This window comes from the organism of the source record quoted next, unplaced genomic scaffold, assembly GCF_019419815.1.
Source record: "Pyrus x bretschneideri cultivar Hongxiangsu unplaced genomic scaffold, Pyrus_bretschneideri_v1 Contig50, whole genome shotgun sequence".
NCBI classification, from domain to species: Eukaryota; Viridiplantae; Streptophyta; class Magnoliopsida; order Rosales; family Rosaceae; genus Pyrus; species Pyrus x bretschneideri.
In genome coordinates this window covers 878717-899929 of record NW_025999788.1, presented here as the reverse complement: position 1 = coordinate 899929, position 21213 = coordinate 878717, and the positions used below count along the sequence as shown (strand labels likewise).

General features: G+C 38.1%; 4 protein-coding genes across 5 annotated transcripts; 3 read left to right on the top strand and 1 right to left on the bottom strand.

The window, feature by feature from the left end:
• Window positions 1–1763: 1763 nt before the first annotated feature.
• Window positions 1764–4386, bottom strand: LOC103952063 (putative Peroxidase 48). Its single transcript, XM_009363590.3, has 4 exons — window positions 3998–4386; window positions 3077–3274; window positions 2385–2550; window positions 1764–2283 (listed from the first exon to the last, which is right to left on the bottom strand). The coding sequence occupies exons 1-4, from the start codon at window positions 4349–4351 to the stop codon at window positions 1784–1786; spliced, it is 1218 nt and encodes a 405-aa protein (XP_009361865.1). The 5' UTR covers window positions 4352–4386; the 3' UTR covers window positions 1764–1783.
• A 1150-nt stretch (window positions 4387–5536) lies between these two features.
• LOC103952030 (style cell-cycle inhibitor 1-A) lies at window positions 5537–7915 on the top strand. The gene is made up of 4 exons (XM_009363563.3): window positions 5537–5695; window positions 5937–6065; window positions 6543–6598; window positions 7544–7915. The coding sequence occupies exons 1-4, from the start codon at window positions 5629–5631 to the stop codon at window positions 7775–7777; spliced, it is 486 nt and encodes a 161-aa protein (XP_009361838.1). The 5' UTR covers window positions 5537–5628; the 3' UTR covers window positions 7778–7915.
• A 1126-nt stretch (window positions 7916–9041) lies between these two features.
• On the top strand, window positions 9042–13676 carry LOC103952029 (proteasome subunit alpha type-2-A). 2 transcript variants are annotated; one of them, XM_009363561.3, is made up of 12 exons: window positions 9042–9193; window positions 9311–9417; window positions 9519–9595; window positions 10609–10673; window positions 10960–11006; window positions 11431–11506; window positions 11931–11998; window positions 12322–12391; window positions 12612–12697; window positions 13062–13124; window positions 13271–13336; window positions 13442–13676. In XM_009363561.3, the coding sequence occupies exons 2-12, from the start codon at window positions 9377–9379 to the stop codon at window positions 13488–13490; spliced, it is 708 nt and encodes a 235-aa protein (XP_009361836.2). In that variant the 5' UTR covers window positions 9042–9193; window positions 9311–9376; the 3' UTR covers window positions 13491–13676. The 2 variants fall into 2 exon arrangements, with proteins under 2 accessions (XP_009361836.2, XP_009361834.2); XM_009363559.3 differs by having other exon boundaries at window positions 9043–9193; window positions 9351–9417.
• A 1558-nt stretch (window positions 13677–15234) lies between these two features.
• Window positions 15235–18594, top strand: LOC103952064 (receptor-like protein EIX2). Its single transcript, XM_048569694.1, has 2 exons — window positions 15235–15733; window positions 17249–18594. Exon 2 carries the CDS (start codon window positions 17250–17252, stop codon window positions 18312–18314), a length of 1065 nt encoding a protein of 354 aa, XP_048425651.1. The 5' UTR covers window positions 15235–15733; window position 17249; the 3' UTR covers window positions 18315–18594.
• Window positions 18595–21213: the final 2619 nt, after the last annotated feature.

The following is a 21213-nucleotide window of genomic DNA, read 5'->3' as shown; positions in this document are numbered from 1 at the left end:
ATTTGTTGTAAGCAGAGATGTGACCTTTGATGAGGCTGCTATGGTTAATCAGAACAAGCATGAAGGTGAAACTAAAACAACCGAGACCATGAGTAGCTCAAAGCAGGTGGAGTTACTGAAGACTCCAGTTGTTCCAGTAAGGTCTGATGTTACAGACACTAGTCCTACAGTTAATCATGATGATGAGGACGAGGATGATGAAGAGGAGGCACCTACCCAAGAGCCTCCACAGCAACAAGACTATATTGCAACCAGAAGATCGAGAAGGGAAATTCGAAGGCCTGCTCGATTTACTGATATTGTGGCATATGCACTTCCCGTTATTGAAGATGATATTCCATCCACCTACAAAGAAGCTGTCATGAGTTCAGAGTACGTGTTGTGGAAGAAATCTATGGATGAGGAGATGAAATCTCTTCATAAAAACAAGACTTGGAAGCTGGTTCAGTTACCAAAGGGGAAGAAAGAAATTGGTTGTAAATGGGTGTATGCCAAAAAGATGGAATCTTTGGGAAAAGACAATGTAAGATTCAAAGCCAGATTGGTAGCTAAAGGCTATGCTCAGAAAGAAGGCATTGACTACAATGAGGTATTTTCTCCTGTAGTAAAACATTCTTCTATTCGTATTCTGTTGGCTTTGGTTGTGCAGTTTGATCTTGAGTTGGCCCAACTTGATGTCAAGACTGCGTTCTTACATGGTGATTTGGAGGAAGAGATTTATATGTCTCAGCCAGAAGGTTTTAAGGTTGCTGGAAAGGAAAATTGGGTTTGCAAATTGGAAAAATCATTGTATGGCTTGAAGCAGTCTCCAAGACAATGGTACAAGCGATTTGATCGATTTACGATCGGGCTTAAGTTGCTCAAGTTTAAGCATTGCTTAGACTTGATTGGCATTTGTAAAATTTGCTGATTGCCCCATGGGGGAGTGGGAGACGACTATTGGAAGTTCTACTTAGAGGGTTTGCGCCAAGGTGGAGATTGTTGATTGTTGGCTCAAACCAAATGTAGTCTAAAACCAACAAATGATGTTGGCTACTTTTGTGGTCAAAATTGATGGTTGGCATGCTACATGTGGGAAATAAAATGGATGCTCTTATGCCTAATTTGTGGTCAAAGAATGGATGCATTTATGCCTAATTCTTTTGACTTGATGAGAGGCCTTTGGCCTATAAAAGGAGGTGTAGGCATAACTCAAACACAACATCAAGGAAACAAGGAAGAAAGAAAAATAGCAAGAAGCCATTTGGCATAGAGAAGAATTTTCTCAAATTGTCTTGCTTTGTATTTTTGGTTTTCTCTTCCTATTGTAAGTGTGTGAGCTTGGGGTTATTCGGGTCTTTGGGAAATTGAGTGATAAACACTATTGTATGTTCTCATTGATTATAGTGGAATACTCCGTCGTCTCCAAACTGGATGTAGGCATTGCCGAACCAGTATAAATCTTGGTGTTCTTGTTGGTATTGTTCCATTTATCTTTTGTCAGTTATTGTGGTTTATTTTTCACTCACACTTGGTTGACGCTTCCGCACAACAATGTTATGGTGAATGCGAAACAGAACCACAAGATACCAATCAACTCGTTCGAGTTTGATTTTCTATAAAGTTTGTCCGAGTACTGATCGAGTGCATCCAACGATCTAATTAGCAAGGAGATCGACGGGAATGAATGAAGGAATGATCTAAGTCTAATATGGAAGGCTAATCAGAACTGTACAACCAGAACCAAATGGGGTAAAAATTACTCTTCAAAACATGGCAGATTCCATGCCACAGCGCATGCAGTTTAAGAAGTCTGCAGTGGCAAAGAGCAGTCCACCCTGACCTGACCTGGAGATCCGTTGGCCGCCTTTAGCTTTGACATCTTCATCATAGCCCTGGCAAAGTCCATCCGGAAGGTTGATCCGTCATCGGATGCATAAGCTCTGACCAACCTTGCAGTCCTCTCATTTGCCATCAGTTGCTGATCAGCAAAGAGGAGTCCTCTGCCCTTCAATAAGCTCTGGTAATAGTGAGTGTCAAAGCCTCTCCCAGATGGTACGGAGGAAGACAACTGCTGGAAGTATGGCATCCCCCTCAGTCCCGACGACCTCTCCCTCATCAATCCCCTTGTTGGCCCCGGTGCAGGGGACTTCTGGCTGCTCCTTGTTCCATTGTCATCGCAGACAAATCTCATCTCTTTCAGGAAACTAGGAGAAACAGTGGGGTCTGGTTTGCCCGTCCCCTTAAAGTTGTTAAGACGGGCCTGAATGAACTCACATCCAATCTTTCCAATGTTGTGCGCTCCTATGGATGTGAAACAAAACCAAATCAAAGATTAGACTTTTCATCTATTTCAATTCCATAGAACAAGAACTGAAGAACAGGCCAGCTTTGTGAGTACGTACCTAGAAGACTGACAGTTTCTCGGTCGCTAAATCCTCTCACTGAGAACAGCTGAAGTGTCTGAGTGATGTTATCATCAGGTTTAGGAATCTCAGCCAATGCTTCATCATGGTAGGACCTGGTGCTATCTCTTCTACCAGTGAACACCGGATAAAAGGGGCCATCAGCCTACCATTTCAGATATGAGAAACACATCAGCATCAAAGAAGAAGACAGCTAAAAGTGCAGTTGTGGAATTCTGAAACAAGCAAGCAATCAAATTATTATGGACGTGCTACGTAAATTTTACACTTAATACTGAGGAACACCGGCAAAATGTAGAGACAGTTTAAAACCTTATACACAGCAGTATGCACAACTGAAAGCACCAAATATCAAATCAATAACTGATGGTGTGATAATTTTGGTTTATGATTTTTCTCTTGTAGTTGGGTGCTCTAATTGGAAACGTGTTACCTTATACACAGCAGGATGCACAACTGAAACAGTTTCAGATATGCATATACTTGACAAGTATCGATCAAACAATGCAAATCAAAACAACTAAAAACGCAGGCAAGTACTGTGACAGTCCAGCAGTAAAACATGTCAAGATGACTGAGAAAATGGAGCAGTAAAACATGTCAAGACTACTGTGGTGATAGAGCAGTAAAATATGTCAAGACGACTGAGAAGAGGGAGCAGTAAAACATACCAGAACAATGCCATCTCTGGTGGCAAGAGCAAGTGTGTCAGCACAAGATACCACTCCTGGACAAACATTTTCGAGCACCTCCTTGATCAGGTCCACTTTATCGAATCCCTTCAAGGTCTTATTTGGAACAGCCAGCTTCTCTATGGAATGGTTTTTATTCCCATTGCTGTCGTCCAAGAGGACTGAAGCATCACAGCCCTGATTCAAAAACCCCACAACAACATTAAGAATCACATATGGAATTAGAAAATCCACAAGATTCAGATTAAAAGTCACATGAATGGTTTCGGAACCATAATACAACAAAAGGTTCATGTTCACAGGCATGGTTTCGGAGCATAATACAAAAAAAATGTTTATGTTCACCTAATCGGAAAGAGTTAAGCATGAATAACAGTTTTAACTTCACAATTTTCAAGCAGAAGACATCCCATTTCACCGATTTAAACCAGCATTGATCGTATAAAGCACTAAGGTTAAAACTAAAAGACTCAAAGAAACAAAACCTACGACATCTGATTGAAAAACCCTTCAAAATTCAATATATAGAATCCAATAACCAAATAAGACTAAGAAACACTCATAAATATCACGTAAGATAAATCATACACCTTCTAATACAAAACTACTTGTCCAAATTGAAAGTGCCATATTTCAAGATTCACAGGTTCCAATCAACCCAGATGAAGATATGAATTGTCACGATTTAAGGAAGAAATCCCACATCACAGCAATCAAAACACATTTGTGAAAACCAGAAACCAGAAAACCCAGGACAATCAAAACAAAAACCCTCGAGAGAAACCCACAAAAAAGAAGAAATTCAGAGAACCTAGAGCAAGATTAGAATTTGGAACAAAACCCATACGAGAAATAGCCACAAAGATGAATAAAAAAAGAATCTTGGGGTTGGGGATATACCTGAATGAAGCAGTCATGGAAGAAGAGGCGCAGCAGCTGAGCAGAGACATTCTTCTGCTGGGAGTAAATCTGCGCCATCGTCGACCTCACAATGGTCTCAGCTTCTGGGCAAGTCTCGCGGTAGAAATCGTATTCAAGATCCGATTGACCTCCATCATTCATATCCTCCATGACGAAATCTTGCCCTCCATCGGAAGAAGTCAGAGAAACCAGATTGACCAGTGGCTCTTGGGCGGAGGAGGAGGCGGAGAGAAAGGCTCTCTCCGATTCGCCTCTCGGGTTGTTCAGGGACAGCAGCACAGAGAAGATCACCACCATAGCGACGACGAACCCTTTCATTGTGCTCATCGTCATCTTCTTTCTTGCTCTCACTCTCTCTAGCGACTCTGAAATCTGTACGTAGTGAGAGAATAGAAGCGGGAAATGCCTAACTGAATGAGGTTTCCGTTTGGGGTGGGCCCCTTTTAAAGACAAGGGTGGTTAGTTTAGTTGGGGGTTTAGCACATTTCAATTTAGCCCTCGTACTTACGGGAATTGCATTTGCAGGGATAGTTCTTTTAAAGCCACATTTGCATTTTTTTTTTTTCCAAGGACAAACCTTCTTTAAATAGGAGGGTTAATAATTACGATTTGGTTAATTGTGTAAGCATTAATCTAGTGATGCTTGAGCAGTATAATAAATTTTTTCTCAATATATAGTTAGTGAGATCAAGTTTTTTCTCTCCCACACCGCACAGGAGTGATTCTTATATTTTCCCGTCCAGCACGAGGCCTTTTGAAGCTCACTGTTCGGGTCGAGAACTCCGAGTTAAGTGAGTGATGGGTACCCTAGGAGTTGATGTAGTTCCCAAAACAAACCGTGAGAATGGTAAGCCCAAGCGACAATACGTTTAATGGTGTGCTAGGCCTTTGGAACTCATTGGCTCAGGTTCATGGGAACTCGAGTTAGGTAGGTAGCGTGAGATTCCAGAGGGTGACCCATTGGGAAGTTTCTCATTGGTTCTACAAAACCGTTGTCGGGGCCAAGGAATATCGTGCAAGGTTAGTGGAGCGGGGCCGGGAGGGTCGCCCGGCCGGGAGTGAAGTTTTCTTGTTACGCTTTTTAATGTTTGGCTACTAATTAATAAAATGCTTATTGTCAACCAAAATTCTATAAAATTACCAGTTTAACCCTCTATTAAAGCAGAACATGAATAAAAATATGGGGGGTATAAATGCAATTTCACATAACCAATATTTTTTTTTTTTAAAAACCTCACCTATATGTAATCCTAATATATCTCTAATAAAAAAAATTAAAAAAATTCCTACTTCCCACATTCTCTATCACTCTCTTCCTCTCTCCTTCTATTTCAAAAACAAAAAAAAAAAATTTTCTCACATATTTTGTGTGTGTCCATGCTAGTTATTTAATAAATTTGCCTCTCAAATTAAACAATTGATGTGTAAAAAAATGCTTTAATGAGTAGGCTAGGTATTTTCTGGATATGATGGGCCGGTCTACTATCTTGGGCCCAAGGTTCAGTGTCCTGTCGATCCAATCCAAAAGGTTAGCGATTTTCCGACCCGCGTAAGGCAGGCTTTCCCCTCCCTAGGTCGAGTCTCTCTCTGTATTTCTCTCTGCAATTCAAATGGGAAGCGACCGGAAATCCGAGGAGAAGAAGAGTAGGAAAAGGAGCCCCTCTTCATCTTCCGAAGGTACCCTAATCTCCTCTTTCCGATTTGTTCAATTTCATAGCTTTTGTGATTCTCGGTTCATGGCAGACTTCGTCTTTTCCAGTTGGGAAAGCATCGAACTTTTGATTTTTCTATCTTTCTCCAACATTTTCTCAGCAGCCAAACAAGTTTTATTTTTCCTGGGTTTGCTTGAAATTGTGTGTAATTTGTTCCTCATATATACGATGTGGGTTTTATTGAATTCGGTTTTTGTTTTTTACAGATGGGGGAAGAGGCAAGAGGCAGAGACCAGTAGAAGATGAGGACAAGAAGAGCAGGAGGAGTGACAAGAGGGACAAGTCAAAGGACAAGAAAAAATCTCATAAGCACTCAAAACACCGTTCCGATAAAGGTATATCGATACGAGTCTGAGTCTCACACTAGTTTAAGATGGATTTTACTTCGTTTAATCGAACTTTGCAATACTTGTTAAATCGAATTTTTGGGGATACACATATGGCTGTGAGTGCATTCACTTTCTTTTGACATCAAGCTGCTATTGTATACAGGCCTACTGGATAAATTGTGATAGAAATTATGGTACTGCAGTCCAATTAGTGTAATGCTATATTAGAATTGGTATGGTTTTACCAGACACGCACAGGCTTACTAGTTACTACAAGTTGCATTTGAACTAGTGTAATGGCATTGTTAGGGATTCGGGCACATCCTGTGTTTGATCGAGTTTTTTTGACATTGGAGAAGTAAACATAAACCGAGGAGATTAACTACATGAAAGTGCATTATTTGACTTACCATATGGTAATTTTTAAGCCTATTGAGGATGAGGTTCTTGTACTTATCACATTGACATTGTATTGTGCCTCAGAAAAGAAGACAAAAGACAAGCACAAAAGTAAACACCACAAAGGCGATCGCCTCTCGGTAAGCTTCCTATCTCCCATCGTGATAAATGTTTGATGTTTGAAGTACTCTCAATCTGTGAACTATATATAATATGGATTTTACATGTACCTATAAATCCTTAGTGAAACAAAAAGAAAAAGGTCAAACTTCTTGCAAGTTGTATACAAACAATGGAAACCCGTCATTACATTTATTTTTGTAATCCAAAGTCCTAGAAAATGTTAGCAGAAGTCCTTCATACTTTGAGCAATTCACCTGATCTGAATTATTGAAGAAGTGAGGCTAAAGTTTGCAGTTTGCATAGATTTTCTGAAGTCGGCAAATATTTGATTTCATTGTTTAGACGTCTTTGTTATTGTTGGTAATCTGTATTAGCTTCATATGAAAGTCATCAAAAGTTTAGATTGTTTAATTGAATATACAGAAAATCTGGGAACAGGGAGAGCTGCAACATTAGTTTCCATGGATAGCTACTTGTGATGCTCAAATATAGAAACCAGAAAACAATCTACTTACAAGTTGCGAGATCTAGTTTCAGTATGCAGTTTTTGGTATCACTTGTTTTTCTTGCAAGTTATATTTCTTACGAAGTAGTGTCTTTGGTATTGTTTGGAAATATTTTTAGATTGCACTTAAGAGTTCGTGGTGCTCAACCTATGGCAAGGTTGCCAGTCAATGCTCAGAGCAGTGTCTTTAGTATTTTTTGGACGAAAAGCTCTTGTATAATGAATTTAATAAAAATCTGTGAACTCACATTTTAGATCAACCTTTCTTTAAGTCTACAATCTGTTGTTGTGCAGAAAGTAAAATTACGTTTTGGAAGCTTGACCAGTTGGCACAAGGAATTCTTTGCATTTTGATATTTATTACTTGATGGTCCACCTTATTATCGTGTTCAGTGTATCCGTTTCTTGAGCATTGATTTTCTGATGGTTAGGAGTTAAGAAATCTTTTATCTTGCAGAAAATTGACTTCCAAGAGCTGTCGAACGATGACTATTTCCTCAAGAACAATGAGTTCTCTACGTGGCTGAAAGAAGAGAAAGATGTGTTCTTCTCCGATCTTTCATCAGAGTCTGCACGCCAACTATTTGCAGACTTCGTGAAAGTTTGGAACAAACAAAAACTTGAATCCAAGTACTACGAGGGGATCGCGAGTGGCCCCCGGTGTGCCCATGCGTGGAAAATTAAAGGGTGAATTGCAAGAGCAGTAGATGATCTGGCTTTAGCTGTTCTGTGTTGTTTATCAGTTAGGTTTTCTGTCTACTCAGGGATGGTTTGGTGTGACTAAAGATCAAGATGAAGTCGCGTATGTAGTTTTAATCTTCATTTCTTACCATGGTTTTTCTACATGGCATTTGTTATCCATTATATCAAGCTCGAGCTCAATGCACAAATGAGCCGAGTCCTTTACCACCGTGACAACGTTACGTTACGTGACAACGTTACATGTACACATTATGCGGTACAAAAAAGCAGTTTACCTAACATTTCTTTGGTACGATTATGGGCTAAATGGCACTTTAAGCCATCTCCAACCGAAGGAGGGTCAATAGATCATGTTTAGCCTATAGCATTGCAAGAAGTTATATTTTTAACGAACAATGCCAGGTTATATTTTATACCATTTCCAACCGAAGGAGCCAAAAGGTCATAGGTCAAACATAACTTCCTTAATAATTTATTATTTTAATTGAATTAATATGATTAATTAAATTAAACTACCATATTAAAATAAAATTTTCGGACATATTTTGAATGCCACTTGCCATAATAACAAAGAAAGCATGGTATTTTTGCACCTGCCACAAAGTCATGCTTGACATTTTGACTCTGGAAGGTTGGGCTGGCTGGTTGGAAATGGCTAGCTCGTTGGCCTGATTTGGGGGTTTTGGCCCTGTGAGGCGCATAAACCCTTTGACCTAGCCCTTAGTTGGAGATGGTTTTCGTGTCATTCCGAGCTATTTTTAACCATACGGCCCTTTGGCCGAGTCGGTTGGAGATGGCCTTACAGTCCCTATAGTTTACTCTGATTTTCACTTGCGTCCATATAGTTTATTTTGTTACATTTATGTCCTACTTTCATTTTGAACAAAAAAATTTGTCAAATTAAATTGAATTTTCCATCCATTTGTGTGCACATCTTCTCATTTAAGAACTACGGTCTGGTAATATTCCTCTTCACTTGGGTGTGAGAGGTTTAAGTTCGAATCTCGTTAATGGCGAATTCGATACCAAACTAGACTACCTATTGTATAGCTTAACCGAACTCCTTCTCTCTAAAAATATCGATGTACTCAAAAAAAAAAAAAAAAACAAAAAAAACCTACGTTGGAATGAATTTCCCCTCGTTTGAAAATTTGGACTAACGGTGCTGACGGAACGAAACTACGAGGATCAAATGTAAAGTAAAACACTACAAGGTTGAAAGCAAAAAGCCGAGTAAACTTCAAGGTTTATTAGTGAAACTTAAGTCATAAATAAACAAGCAATGCCAGTCAGTACGGCGTCGTTGCATCCATCTTCTTCTTTGAAACACAGAAGAACGCTCACTTCAAGAAATCTTCTCTCTCGCGGGCTCTTCTGAACTTCCGAGTTTGATCCTCTGAGTCAGGTACGTCTCAAAAGACCCCAACTTTAGCTCGCCGTTAGGGTTCCAAAGAAACCCAATTTCCTAATTTTCACTACTCTAGTAACAATTAATTTTTTTTTTTTTTTTTTTTTTTTTCAGTTGAAAATTGATGAGTTCGTTCTGATTTCTGTTTCCGCAGTTTTTCTTTTTTGGGTTGGAAGCATAATGAGTGATAGCCAGTACTCATTTTCTCTTACCACTTTCAGGTGTTTGACCTGCGAATTTAATTTGAATTTTGTACTGAAAATTTGATTGGAATATTGGGGTTTTTTTTCGATCATAATTTTTATGTTTATTTTGAATTCAGTCCTTCTGGGAAGCTTGTTCAGATTGAACATGCGCTAACGGCAGTTGGGTCTGGCCAGACGTCTTTAGGGATTAAAGGTGTGCGAAAATCTTATGCATTCTCAAGTTGTTTCGGATACATTTGAATTTGAATTGAATTGACACTTTCTAAGTAATCGTCTCGAATAAGAAAGGAGACGGATTAAATTGGTCAGAAAAAGAGATGAACAATCTGTTCATTGTTGCTAGAAACTGGTGTGAAAGAGTTAAAGGGTATTACATGTTAACTATATCGGTTTGGTGGTTGCAGCAAATATTTAGAATTGTTATCCTTGTTGTTAAGAATGAGCAAATTAATTTTTTTTGTATTTATTTCCCGGTAAGGAACGAGGGTCCAAGACCTCATTTGGAACTGAGTTTTTAGTGATCCACGATAAATGAAATTGGATGGAAGCTGAGTGTGGTATTTATGGTCGGTAGGGAGAAGAAAATGGGTGAAGTTGAACCAGCGCACTCAGGATAGAGAAATAAAAGAAGCTAAGAATTCCGACGTGGTAGAGTTTAGTGCTTATGTTTAGTTAAAATGAAACGCATTTTGGTCATTTTTTGTTTTGTAATTTGATGTATGAATTGCGGACAATCTTATACAGAACTATTGGCAAGAAAGTGCCTATTAACTATAAAAGGGAGATAACTACTAATCGTAGACATTCTTTCCTTAGGAGAAGTAAGACCCATCATATGCTTGATCACCAGTAATTTTATATTTCATAGCTATATCTTATTATATTGGTTCGAGTTGATTTTCTATAATTATAAATTATCTGGATTGTTTGCAAGATTGGGCCTCATGCATCCTTGGGTAATTTTAATGGACATAAACTGAGATATCTTATGACACCATTGGAGTCATTAGTTATATAAAAATCACTGTTCTTACTTTGTATTGCTAAACATAAATGTCTTCTATTGCTGAAATATTTACATCTTTAACTTTTCTTCGTTTTGATTCAGCTCATTATTTGGCTCTTACGTCAGATAAGTTTTGAAATCTATCATAAAGTTAGTGTCATTGGTTTTGTTATTTAGAAAAATCTATCTTCTTGTTGCAGCTGCTAATGGAGTTGTCATAGCAACGGAGAAGAAACTGCCATCTATCTTAGTTGATGAAACATCTGTGAGTGAATATGCTACTCTTTTTGATAGACTGCAATTCATAAGTTATGTACTAGTTCTATGCTACTCTTTTTGATAGACTGCAATTCATAAGTTATGTACAAGTTCTATGCCAGAGCTGGATTTCTAAATTTATTTGTACACTGATGTATAGCTTGCGTATCTCATCAACTATTCTTATTTGACAAACTGAATTTGTTTTCTTTACACCTCTAAGGCATGTTCTCTCCAATAATCAAGTAGTATACCAGGGACTTCTTGTGACCCTTTAAGTTTTTGGATTGCAGGTTCAGAAAATTCAGTTATTGACGCCAAACATTGGAGTTGTTTACAGGTTTGTCTGTACTACATGTTTGTGTTAAGTTGAGGGTTTTCACAATACTATTTTGATATTCCTGTCATGTTGTTGCTGCTATAATGCTTCAATAATATCTGATCCACAAAAAGTCTTAGCTCCGGTGGCTTTACCATGTTATCATATTATCGTGGTAAAACAAACCAATAATGAAATGAACAGTAGTTTATTGTTGGCGGGATCCATCATCCATAAAATATGAATTCACCTTTAGAGGACCCATATCACATGAATGATGTAGTTCCATTGAAAAATTATAAGAGTTCCACCAACAATGAATGCATGCCATTTTATTATTGATTTTGTTGTATCTAAGAATTCCTCATGATGTTTAAGGGGTTTTAATGGGCGGGCTTTCTTCCTCGGAGAAAAAATAACTGAAATTTACTGTTCTCTCATGCAGTGGCATGGGTCCAGATTTCAGAGTTCTGGTTCGGAAAAGTAGGAAACAGGCGGAGCAATATCATCAGTTGTATAAAGTATAGCTCAAATTTTGTGTCTTTCATCTTTTATTCTTTTTATTTTTAGCCGTAGTATTGATATTGTTCTTTGAGCATATACTAAGTATTGGAATTTCAGTTTACGTTCCTTAGAAGAATCCTGTTGAATCTTTATTCTCCTTGATGTGCACCACAGCATTTAAGCATTTTTTTGGTAATATCATTGTTTATATATTGGTTTTTAGCTTTTAAATATCGTGAATGAATATTTTTTGGTCTTGTGGATCGGGCATAGAGTCTTAAGTGATACCTCCCTTTGGCTATCCGCATTCCTACCCCAATGTGTTATAACGAGTCTCAACTTGAAACAAGTTGATTTATTACTTTATAGTCACCCGGTTAGTTACTGTAATTTTTATTTTTTGTAACGTAACTTATAATTTGATTTCGTGGGTATTTACAGGAACCTATCCCTGTTACACAACTAGTGAGGGAAGTTGCTGCTGTTATGCAGGAGTTCACACAGTCGGGGTAATTATCATTTTTTCTCACAACCTGGTTTACCTACCTTAAGATTTTTAACGATCTTGATCCTAAATTATCCTTCTTGGTCCGAACTTTTAATAAATTAAAAGGTTTTAATGCTTAAGTTGTTTATATAGAAAAATATGGGGAAGGGAAGATTAGTATCATTTGAAAATTTTTAATCTTGATAACTTAAGCTTGAGTGTTGTAATTATTTGCTTAGACTTCGTATACAGGCAAATGCATGTTTTGTGTATTCAACTTCAGGCTGCAATTAACTTTCAGGTCCTTTTCCACTTTAGACTCTGATTTGACTGTTATCCTTCTAGGGGTGTAAGGCCTTTTGGAGTTTCACTGCTGGTTGCCGGCTTTGATGACAAAGGTCCACAACTATTTCAGGTATGTATATTCTGTCCTCACCTAGTGTAAACTTATGGTGCACATTGTGCTCGAGTCTTTGAGAACAAACTATAGAGGTTCAGGGAGCGCAATCCTTTTTCTTTCTAGTTGGCAATACACACACACATACCACAACCTTTTAAAGCTTTTGTAGTTATTTATTTTTCTGATATCTATTTTCCATTGGATTTCTGCGTGACTGATTTTTGTTATGCCGTAGGTGGACCCATCAGGTTCTTACTTTTCTTGGAAAGCTTCTGCCATGGGGAAAAATGTTTCTAACGCAAAAACATTTCTTGAGAAAAGGCAAGTTACGATCAACAATAATACAAACTGTTTTCTGGTTTATGTTCCTTTTGTCTAAATTTCTAACTAAAGCAATAACCATTGGAGGTGCTTAACATCTCATAATTGCATTGTACACTTAATTATGAATCAATGTTGGAGGCGTAATGAAATTCGGGAACTCAATAGTCATTGATTCTCAAGGGTAGTCTTCGTTCTATTTTATTTATCTTAGTAATTATTGACGTCTATATTGGCATGTCTAATCAGCAGCATGACTCGTCCATCTTTTAACCCTTGAATTGCATTTTATTTCTTTATCCTGGCCTTCAGTTTTATGTTTGCTTTGAATTTAGCTGAGGATTCATGTGACTATTTCTTGTAGGTACACCGAGGACATGGAACTTGATGATGCTGTCCACACGGCAATATTGACCCTGAAAGAAGGGTAGGCACTTTATCCTTCAGTTTTTTATTTTACTTTTAGTCTTCCTATAGGAAACAAATTCAGTTCTGAATTTATGCACACCGTTGTTCTATCATACAAATATAAGTTAGCTCTTTTGTGACCTTTCTTTCTGCATGCGGTTCTAGGTTTGAAGGACAAATTTCTGGTAAAAACATTGAGATTGGGATAATTGGCGCTGACAAAAAATTCAGGCAAGTTTCCCCTCACAACCCTATGTTTTAATTTTTATCCGTCGATTCACCCTTTGGTTGGCATGCATTAGCTTGTGAATTTATGTTGTGATTGTGTTGTTGCAGAGTACTTACACCAGCTGAAATTGAAGATTACTTGGCCGAGGTGGAGTAGATTGAGACCAAGAAATTAGAAAGTTGAGCAACCATCGGGGGGCGGGTGGTTTGTAGCCCCCCGCTTCGTTGTGCTTGCAAAACATGCTTTCGGATATTCTTAGTTTCAACTACCGTGTTTATTTTGTAAAATGCCGTTAAACCTAATGGTCACTCACTTCTAATGACAATAACTTTGCTTGTGGCTCTTGATTTTCGTCAATAACTGCAAGCTTCCCGTATGCTTCCATGGCAGCCTCACTAACGAGAATGTTAAAGAAAACATTAGGTAGATTCATGTTTATCATAAATAGAGAATGACTAAATGAGAGAATTGCATTCACTAATCTTGTTATGAATTCACTATAATTTCTACTAAATTGAATGTTTGATAGACCAAATAATTAGACATTTAGAATTCAAATATTTATGAGAACAAAAGCTTTTACCTAATATTTTACATAGACTTGTAACACTTCAACCTGTAATTATCTATGAATTTGTCGCTTCAGTAACATATCTTCTAATGAAGTAAATTGTGAACCTTTTACCAACTAGTAGTTACTCGTCTAGTGATATTACTCTTCTCAACGTAGAAAGAGTTCTAATTTCAAAACTTCTATCCTATTATTTAAAAACTTAAAAATTTCTGATTTGAGAAAGTAATATAATTTTCCAAAAACTTAGCTCATGGGTAAGTTGAAAATGCCCATAAAATTCTGGGGACAAACTAGCAGTGTAGCCTATCTAAATAAAGGACGTTTGGGCAAATTTGAGTGAACTTTAGGATTTTAATCACCAAAGTAGAAAAAAGGGTGGGGCTTTTAGGTACAGGTCCAAAAGCATAGGTTGCTTCTGGAAGTGACAAGTACTTCGGTCACAAAGGGGGAGGAAAGTCCGGAAGAAAGTCGAAGAAGTTAAAAAATTCAAGAGATTGATTTCACTCTGCCAAGTTTTGTTCTCAAGAGTCAAGAGAATTTTTGCTTTTTAGTAATTATGATGCGTTGATTCAACGAGAGGATCAGCAATGAAATTGTAATTTATTTAATATATCATGGTCAACATGTTCTTGACTGAGGGAAGATGTTGAACATTTTTACCATACCACCCTCTTTTTGGAAGTTTGGGGAATACGACGTATTATTGAAAACAATATAGTGAAGTTCTAAGTTCTTGTTTTGATAACGGATAAAATGATTTGAACTTGTGACATTTTTAAAAATTATAAAAGAAAGTTATTGAAACAATAATTTTTGGGTTCCTATATCGCTTGGGAGCTACAACCACAACTCTGTGGTTGACATCTTATTTTATGATTTATCACATCTCATCTACACTAGTTGATTGATTAGGAAGAAGAAATCAAGCTAAATATGGTCAAAAATATAATTTAACCATAAGAAAATGTAGTTTCCATCATACAATAACTGAGAGCACGCTTTGGTCAATGTGAAACTCAATGTCGGCAAACAAGCCTAAAAGTCAAGCTCTTTGGTGATGTACGCAGGAGCATTTGTGTCCTTGTCATCTTCCCTCTCTTTATGGAGACTAGTCGTCCCCCTCCCCACTTCCACGTTCTTTGCAATTTCCATCATACAATAACTGAGAGCACGCTTTGGTCAGTGTGAAACTCAATGTCGGCAAACAAGCCTAAAAGTCATGGTCTTTGGTGATGTACGCAGGAGCATTTGTGTCCTTGTCATCTTCTTTCTCTTTATGGAGACTAGTCGTCCCCCTCCCCACTCCCACGTTCTTTGCAATTTCATGGTGTGAATACAAATGTAAACCCGTGAAACTCAACAGAGAGTTGAGTAGCACTATTTGCTTTTACGCTCTCATTGCTTGTTATATATGAGTTGAGTTCACTGTTGTGTTCATCTGCAACCAACTGGGGAATATACACACTGATTTCTCCAATGGATACCTTGCATCTCATCAATCCCCTCAAATTTTCTCACCGTTTTCTCATTTTTTTTTTGGCATCTACGTATCTACCCACTGCTATGATCTGCTTGGGTGATATCGGAGTTCCGAGCACTACTACTGTGAAATCATTATGCATTGAGGAAGAAAGGCGAGCACTTGTCAACTTTAAACAACATCTTGTTGATCCTTCTGGTAGGCTTTCTTCTTGGGTGGGGCGTGAGTGCTGTCGATGGGAAGGAATTTCTTGCGACAACGGCACTGGTCGTGTTGTCAGGATGAACCTCCGCAATCCATATCCAAGTTCAAATTCTTCGTCTTATGAAAAGTCTTGCTTGGGAGGTAAGATAAATCATTCTTGCTTAGCTTGAAACATTTAAAATTCCTGGACCTAAGCTATAATGATTTTCAAGGCATTCCCATTCCAAAGTTCTTTGGGGAGCTTAAAAGTTTGCAATATCTCAATCTCTCCCTTGCATCATTTGGGGGAGAAATTCCCCCTTCTCTTGGTAACCTATCAAGCCTGAGTTTTCTTGATCTCGGGTTGAATTTTGACTTGTCTTCCAGAAACTTGAATTGGATGTCTCGCCTCTCTTCTCTAAAATACCTTGATCTTGGAGAGGCCGATCTTAGCACAACAAGAGTCAATTGGGTGTATGCTGTTAATATGCTTCCTTCACTGTCACAGTTACACTTATCTTCGTGCCAAATTGAAAGCATTCCACTCATCTCTTTGCAACACTTTAATTTGACATCACTTTTCGTACTTGATTTGTCAAATAATTATATGTTCAGTTCTGCACTTCCCAGTTGGTTTTTCAATCTTACCAACCTCATAACACTTCATCTATCCAAGAATAATTTCAGTGGTTCTTTTCCAAATGAATTTGCAAGTCTCAAATCTCTTCAGGACCTTGATTTATCTGAAACAGGCTTAAAAGGTCAAATTCCCAATGTCATTGGAAATTTTTGCAAGCTGAAGTTCTTAAGTCTTTCTGGAAACAAATTTAATGGGGGGATTGAAGAATTTTGGAGGAGTTTCTCAAATTGTCCAAATAATACATTAGAGTCATTAGATTTGTCTTACTGTGGGACGCAAAGCCAACTGCCGGCCTCCTTAGGAATGTTTAAAAGTTTGCAGAATCTCAACCTTAGGTACAATAATTTTTGGGGCTCAATCCCAGATTCAATCGGAAACTTGTCCTCCTTGAAAACATTGGACCTCTTTGATAATAATATGAATGGCTCCATTCCAGAAAGTCTTGGCCAACTATCTCAACTAGTTTCCCTAAATCTGTTTGGCAATTCATGGGAAAGTATTCTAACAGAAGCCCATTTTAGAAACCTTACGAGATTACAAGATTATCAAGTAGGAAACCCAGCCCAATCCAAGTCCCTCATTTTTGACGTGGCTTATGATTGGGTTCCTCCTTTCAAGCTCCACAAACTTAGGATCCTAAATTGTTGGGTAGGACCTGGTTTTGGGGTGTGGCTTCAATCTCAAACTAAACTAATCGACATCACTCTTAGTGGCAATGGAATCTCAGATTCCATACCAAGGGAATGGTTGTTGAAGATATCTTCCCAACTCATCCAACTAGACTTGTCTAACAACAAATTTCGTGGAAGCCTTCCATTGCATTTGAAATTCCCAAATTTAAATTCTATTGATTTGAGTCATAATCAATTGGAGGGCTCACTCCCGCTTTGGTCCACTTTTGCCACTTCCCTTATTATTGAAAGCAATCTATTCTCCGGGCCAATTCCCTCCAATATTGACCAGTTGATGCCGAATTTGCAAGTATTGTTTCTTTCTGAGAATAATTTGAACGGCACAATTCCTCAATCTGTTTGCAGCATGCTTAACTTGAGAATCTTGTCTCTAAGAAGCAATCAATTTTCTGGAGAATTCCCTCATGCATGGAGCGTGGGGAGCAATATGGTGTTTTTAGATGTTGGTCAAAACAATCTCTCTGGTAATATTCCCACTTCATTGGGGGTATTAAGTTCACTGGCAGTATTAAAGCTCAACAACAACAATTTTGGAGGTGAAGTTCCTGATTCCTTACAAAATTGTTCTAGTTTGGCGAGCATTGATCTTGGAAACAACAGGTTATATGGGGAAATACCACTATGGATAGAAGGATCCAGTGTATCCATGTTGTATATGCTACGATTACGATCCAACTATTTTAGTGGACATATCTCCCAACAACTGTGCAATCTTCAACACCTTCACATCCTCGACCTTAGTCGCAACAACTTTTCTGGTACTATTCCCAAGTGTTTGAATAATTTGACTTCGCTGGTGAAAGATTCAAAAAGGGTCAAATATTCAAATAGTGTCCTTGCTTATTATGATGAGCAAGCCACATTGACACTAAAAGGAGAAGAACTTGTGTACAACACGACTCTAGATCTTGTAAATAGCATTGATCTTTCATCAAATAATTTACAAGGTGAAATTCCTGAAGAAATAAGCAGCCTCATTCTATTGGGCACCTTGAATTTGTCCATGAATCAATTGTTTGGAAGGATCCCCTCCAATATCGGAAACTTGCGTTGGCTCGAAACTCTTGATCTCTCACACAACCACCTCACGGGACAAATTCCTCAAAGCTTGTCATCTTTAACCTCTTTGTCCCACTTGAACTTGTCTTATAACAACTTGTCTGGAAGAATTCCTTCTGGAAACCAGCTTCAAACGCTCAATGATTCGTCGATTTATATGGACAATCCATCACTGTGTGGAGTTCCTCTTTCAACTAAGTGCCCTGGAGACAAAACTTTTACTACTGAGGGTGCAAATGACAGGAATGAAGATAGAGACAATGATAAGTTGTGGTTTTATGTCAGCGTGGTACTTGGATTCATCGTAGGTTTTTGGGGAGTTTGTGGCACATTGATCCTAAAGACATCGTGAAGGTATGCCTATTTTCCGTTCTTTGACAACATCAATGATAAGGTAGCACTAGCAATTGCATTGATAGTGGCTCGTTTCAAAAGGATTTTTCTTGAGTTTGTTAGTACTCTATATATGTGATGTTTTTTCGTATCTACTTTGTGTTTTCGGTACTTGCAACTTATGTAAGAAATAAAGGAATTCTATCTTTCAATAGATGTTTCCACAAGCAACTTATGTATTCTGATTTTCTCAGGTGTAAAAACCTGGAATTAATAAAAGCTAGTGTTTCTAATTTCTACTTATCAATCGTATAATACAAAATATATACGTGACAGCCATGCATCCATTCAATGTTGCAATGAACAAAATAACACTTGTTCATAAAGTACATAACACTCGTACAAAAGAATTCACTTGTACTCATCGATCGATCAAACAACGGTTCTTTATGCATCTTCGAGCAACTCCTGTGCCGACACTCTTTCTTCGGGTTACCGTGCCCTTTGTTTAGTTTGAAATGGGTCGCTTCCTTCAGGCTCTACAATCCAATGCATTGAACACTTTGAACAAGGAAATGTACGAGTTCACTGAGTGCCTACTAGAGAGTTGAGAAATGCCTAGTAATAATTAACACTAATTTCATTCACTACTTCTCATGGAGTAAATGTCGCCATACAGACGTCTCAATGAAAGCCCTAAAACAAATTTAAACAGTCTGCCAGCGAAAATTTGAACTACAAAAATTGTTACCATTTGTTTCCTCTGATCCTGGCTTCTCTACCGTCCTGCAGTCACAGATTTGCCAAGCATAAAATCGATTTCTGCATATAACAGGAACACACGCCAAAACTCTCCCTCTGCATCTCAAAAGGGTGAAAGTCCAATCTCCCCAAATGCCATCTGATTCATAGTCCACCGCGTCTGATGAGCAAAAGAAATCGATAATCCCAAATTTAGTGGTCAGTTTTCCATCAACCTTAACGTCTTTCAATACCAAAACTTGTGGTTCCAGCCATCAGAGCTTACCCAATGTCCGTATATTCTGGAAATTGTTCATCATCAAGGCCTCCAATCAAGCCAGGAATATTTTCATGTGGTAGAACTCCAAACTTCTCCATTTCCAGCAAAGACTTGTCAGTGTAAGAATAGTGATTGCTTTCCTGATCATAAAATTCGAGCCCATTGACGGGGGTATGTTCAGGTCAAACCTCGGATTTGGATTCATGGGTGCAGCCATTGAAAAAGGTGGGAGTACTGCTCAGAAATGAAGTTACGCATCTCACCATGCTCTACTGAACTTCCTCTGATCTTCGATTGGAAGGTCTAACAGAATCAGACAAGTTTGTGCCTTCCAGTTTTCGGTAACTATGACATTGACGGAGACCTGATATCATTTGTTGAGAATACTGATGAGGCCCACCCCATGGAATTTTCATTGCAAGTCCTTCTTGTTAACTTCTACAGAATTTACTAAATAAAAAGATTCGTACTTCAGTTAGTCTTAGAGCATCCGAATGGGGGCTTTATTGAGACTAGTACATTTCAAGCTTAGTAAGAAATTTCATCCTTAATGAGTTGGAAAATGTGGCTAGATCCACCACTGGGCTAGTAACTTCCTTTCTTGAATAACATAAAATTAGGCTACATTTAACCCAAAAAAAACAGTGGGTCGCACAAAAAAGTAGCATCTATGTGAGCAAAATTATATCACTCTGATAGAAGCATATTTAGGCGACTTACTTAGCTTGTTTTCGTGCATTTATATTGTTAATTCATAGTTGTTTTAGTCGTTTAAGCCATTTTCGTGTGTTTTTAGGTTCATATGGCTAAGGAAGCAAAAAGATGCATTTTGGAGCATTTTGGAGCAAAATTGGACTTGGAATGGATAGCTTATGTTTGGAGCAAAAGGAATGGACGAAATTGAAGGATTCCTAATCCATTGCAGCCACATGCATTCACATGCATAAATCAGCCACATGCATCTCCCATCACCATATCAGATTTCCATCATATTCACATGCATTCCATCCTTTAAAACATTCCACATGCACTCCCTTTAATTAATTAAGCCACATGCACTCCCATCCATTTCATCATTGCAGCCAACACATGCTTTCACATGCATTTTCAGATTGTCCCCTTGCACATGCAGCCACATATTCATTGCACATGCAATTTCAACCCACATGCATCCTTTAATCATTCAAACATGCAGCCACATTCCCTCCTAGCTGTCATGTTCCCCCCATTTCACCTATAAATAAGCATTCATTCTCATTCATTCTCATTCACTCTTCCATATTCCAGAAATTCGTCAAAACCTCTCCACACCCTTGCAGCAGCCACCAAAACACTTTTCTCCTCCATTGCAGCCACTCCAACCACTCCCCAAACCATTAACACCATCAAACTATCCTTAGACCTTGTGCTACAACGAAGAGGAAGATAAGAGGGCCTAAACGTTCATACAATTCAAGTTTGAGTTGTTGGAATGTTTAGGTGTTTCTTTGATTTCAATGTTTAATTTCAATACTCTTTGTTTTGTACGAATGAGGAATGGAAGAGAAGAGGGCCTAAACGTTCATACAATTCAAGTTTGAGTTGTTGGAATGTTTAGGTGTTTCTTTGATTCCAATGTTTAAATTCAACTAAACCCCCCTTGGCTAGGGGGGAATTCGAAATATATGTTTATGCTTGCATTTTGATTTGATTACTTCTAATTGCGTTTCATAAGTTGTGGATTCAATTCGTTTAACTGTTTGATTGATAACTTATTTATGTATGTTTATTGAGAGTGCACACTTAATTTTCATGCATGAATATGACGCTAGAATATAAGTGAGTTTCACCTAATAGTTACGAACTTATATTCACAAGTAGTGGAGGTTGCTTATAAACAATCGCGTTAAACGAATTC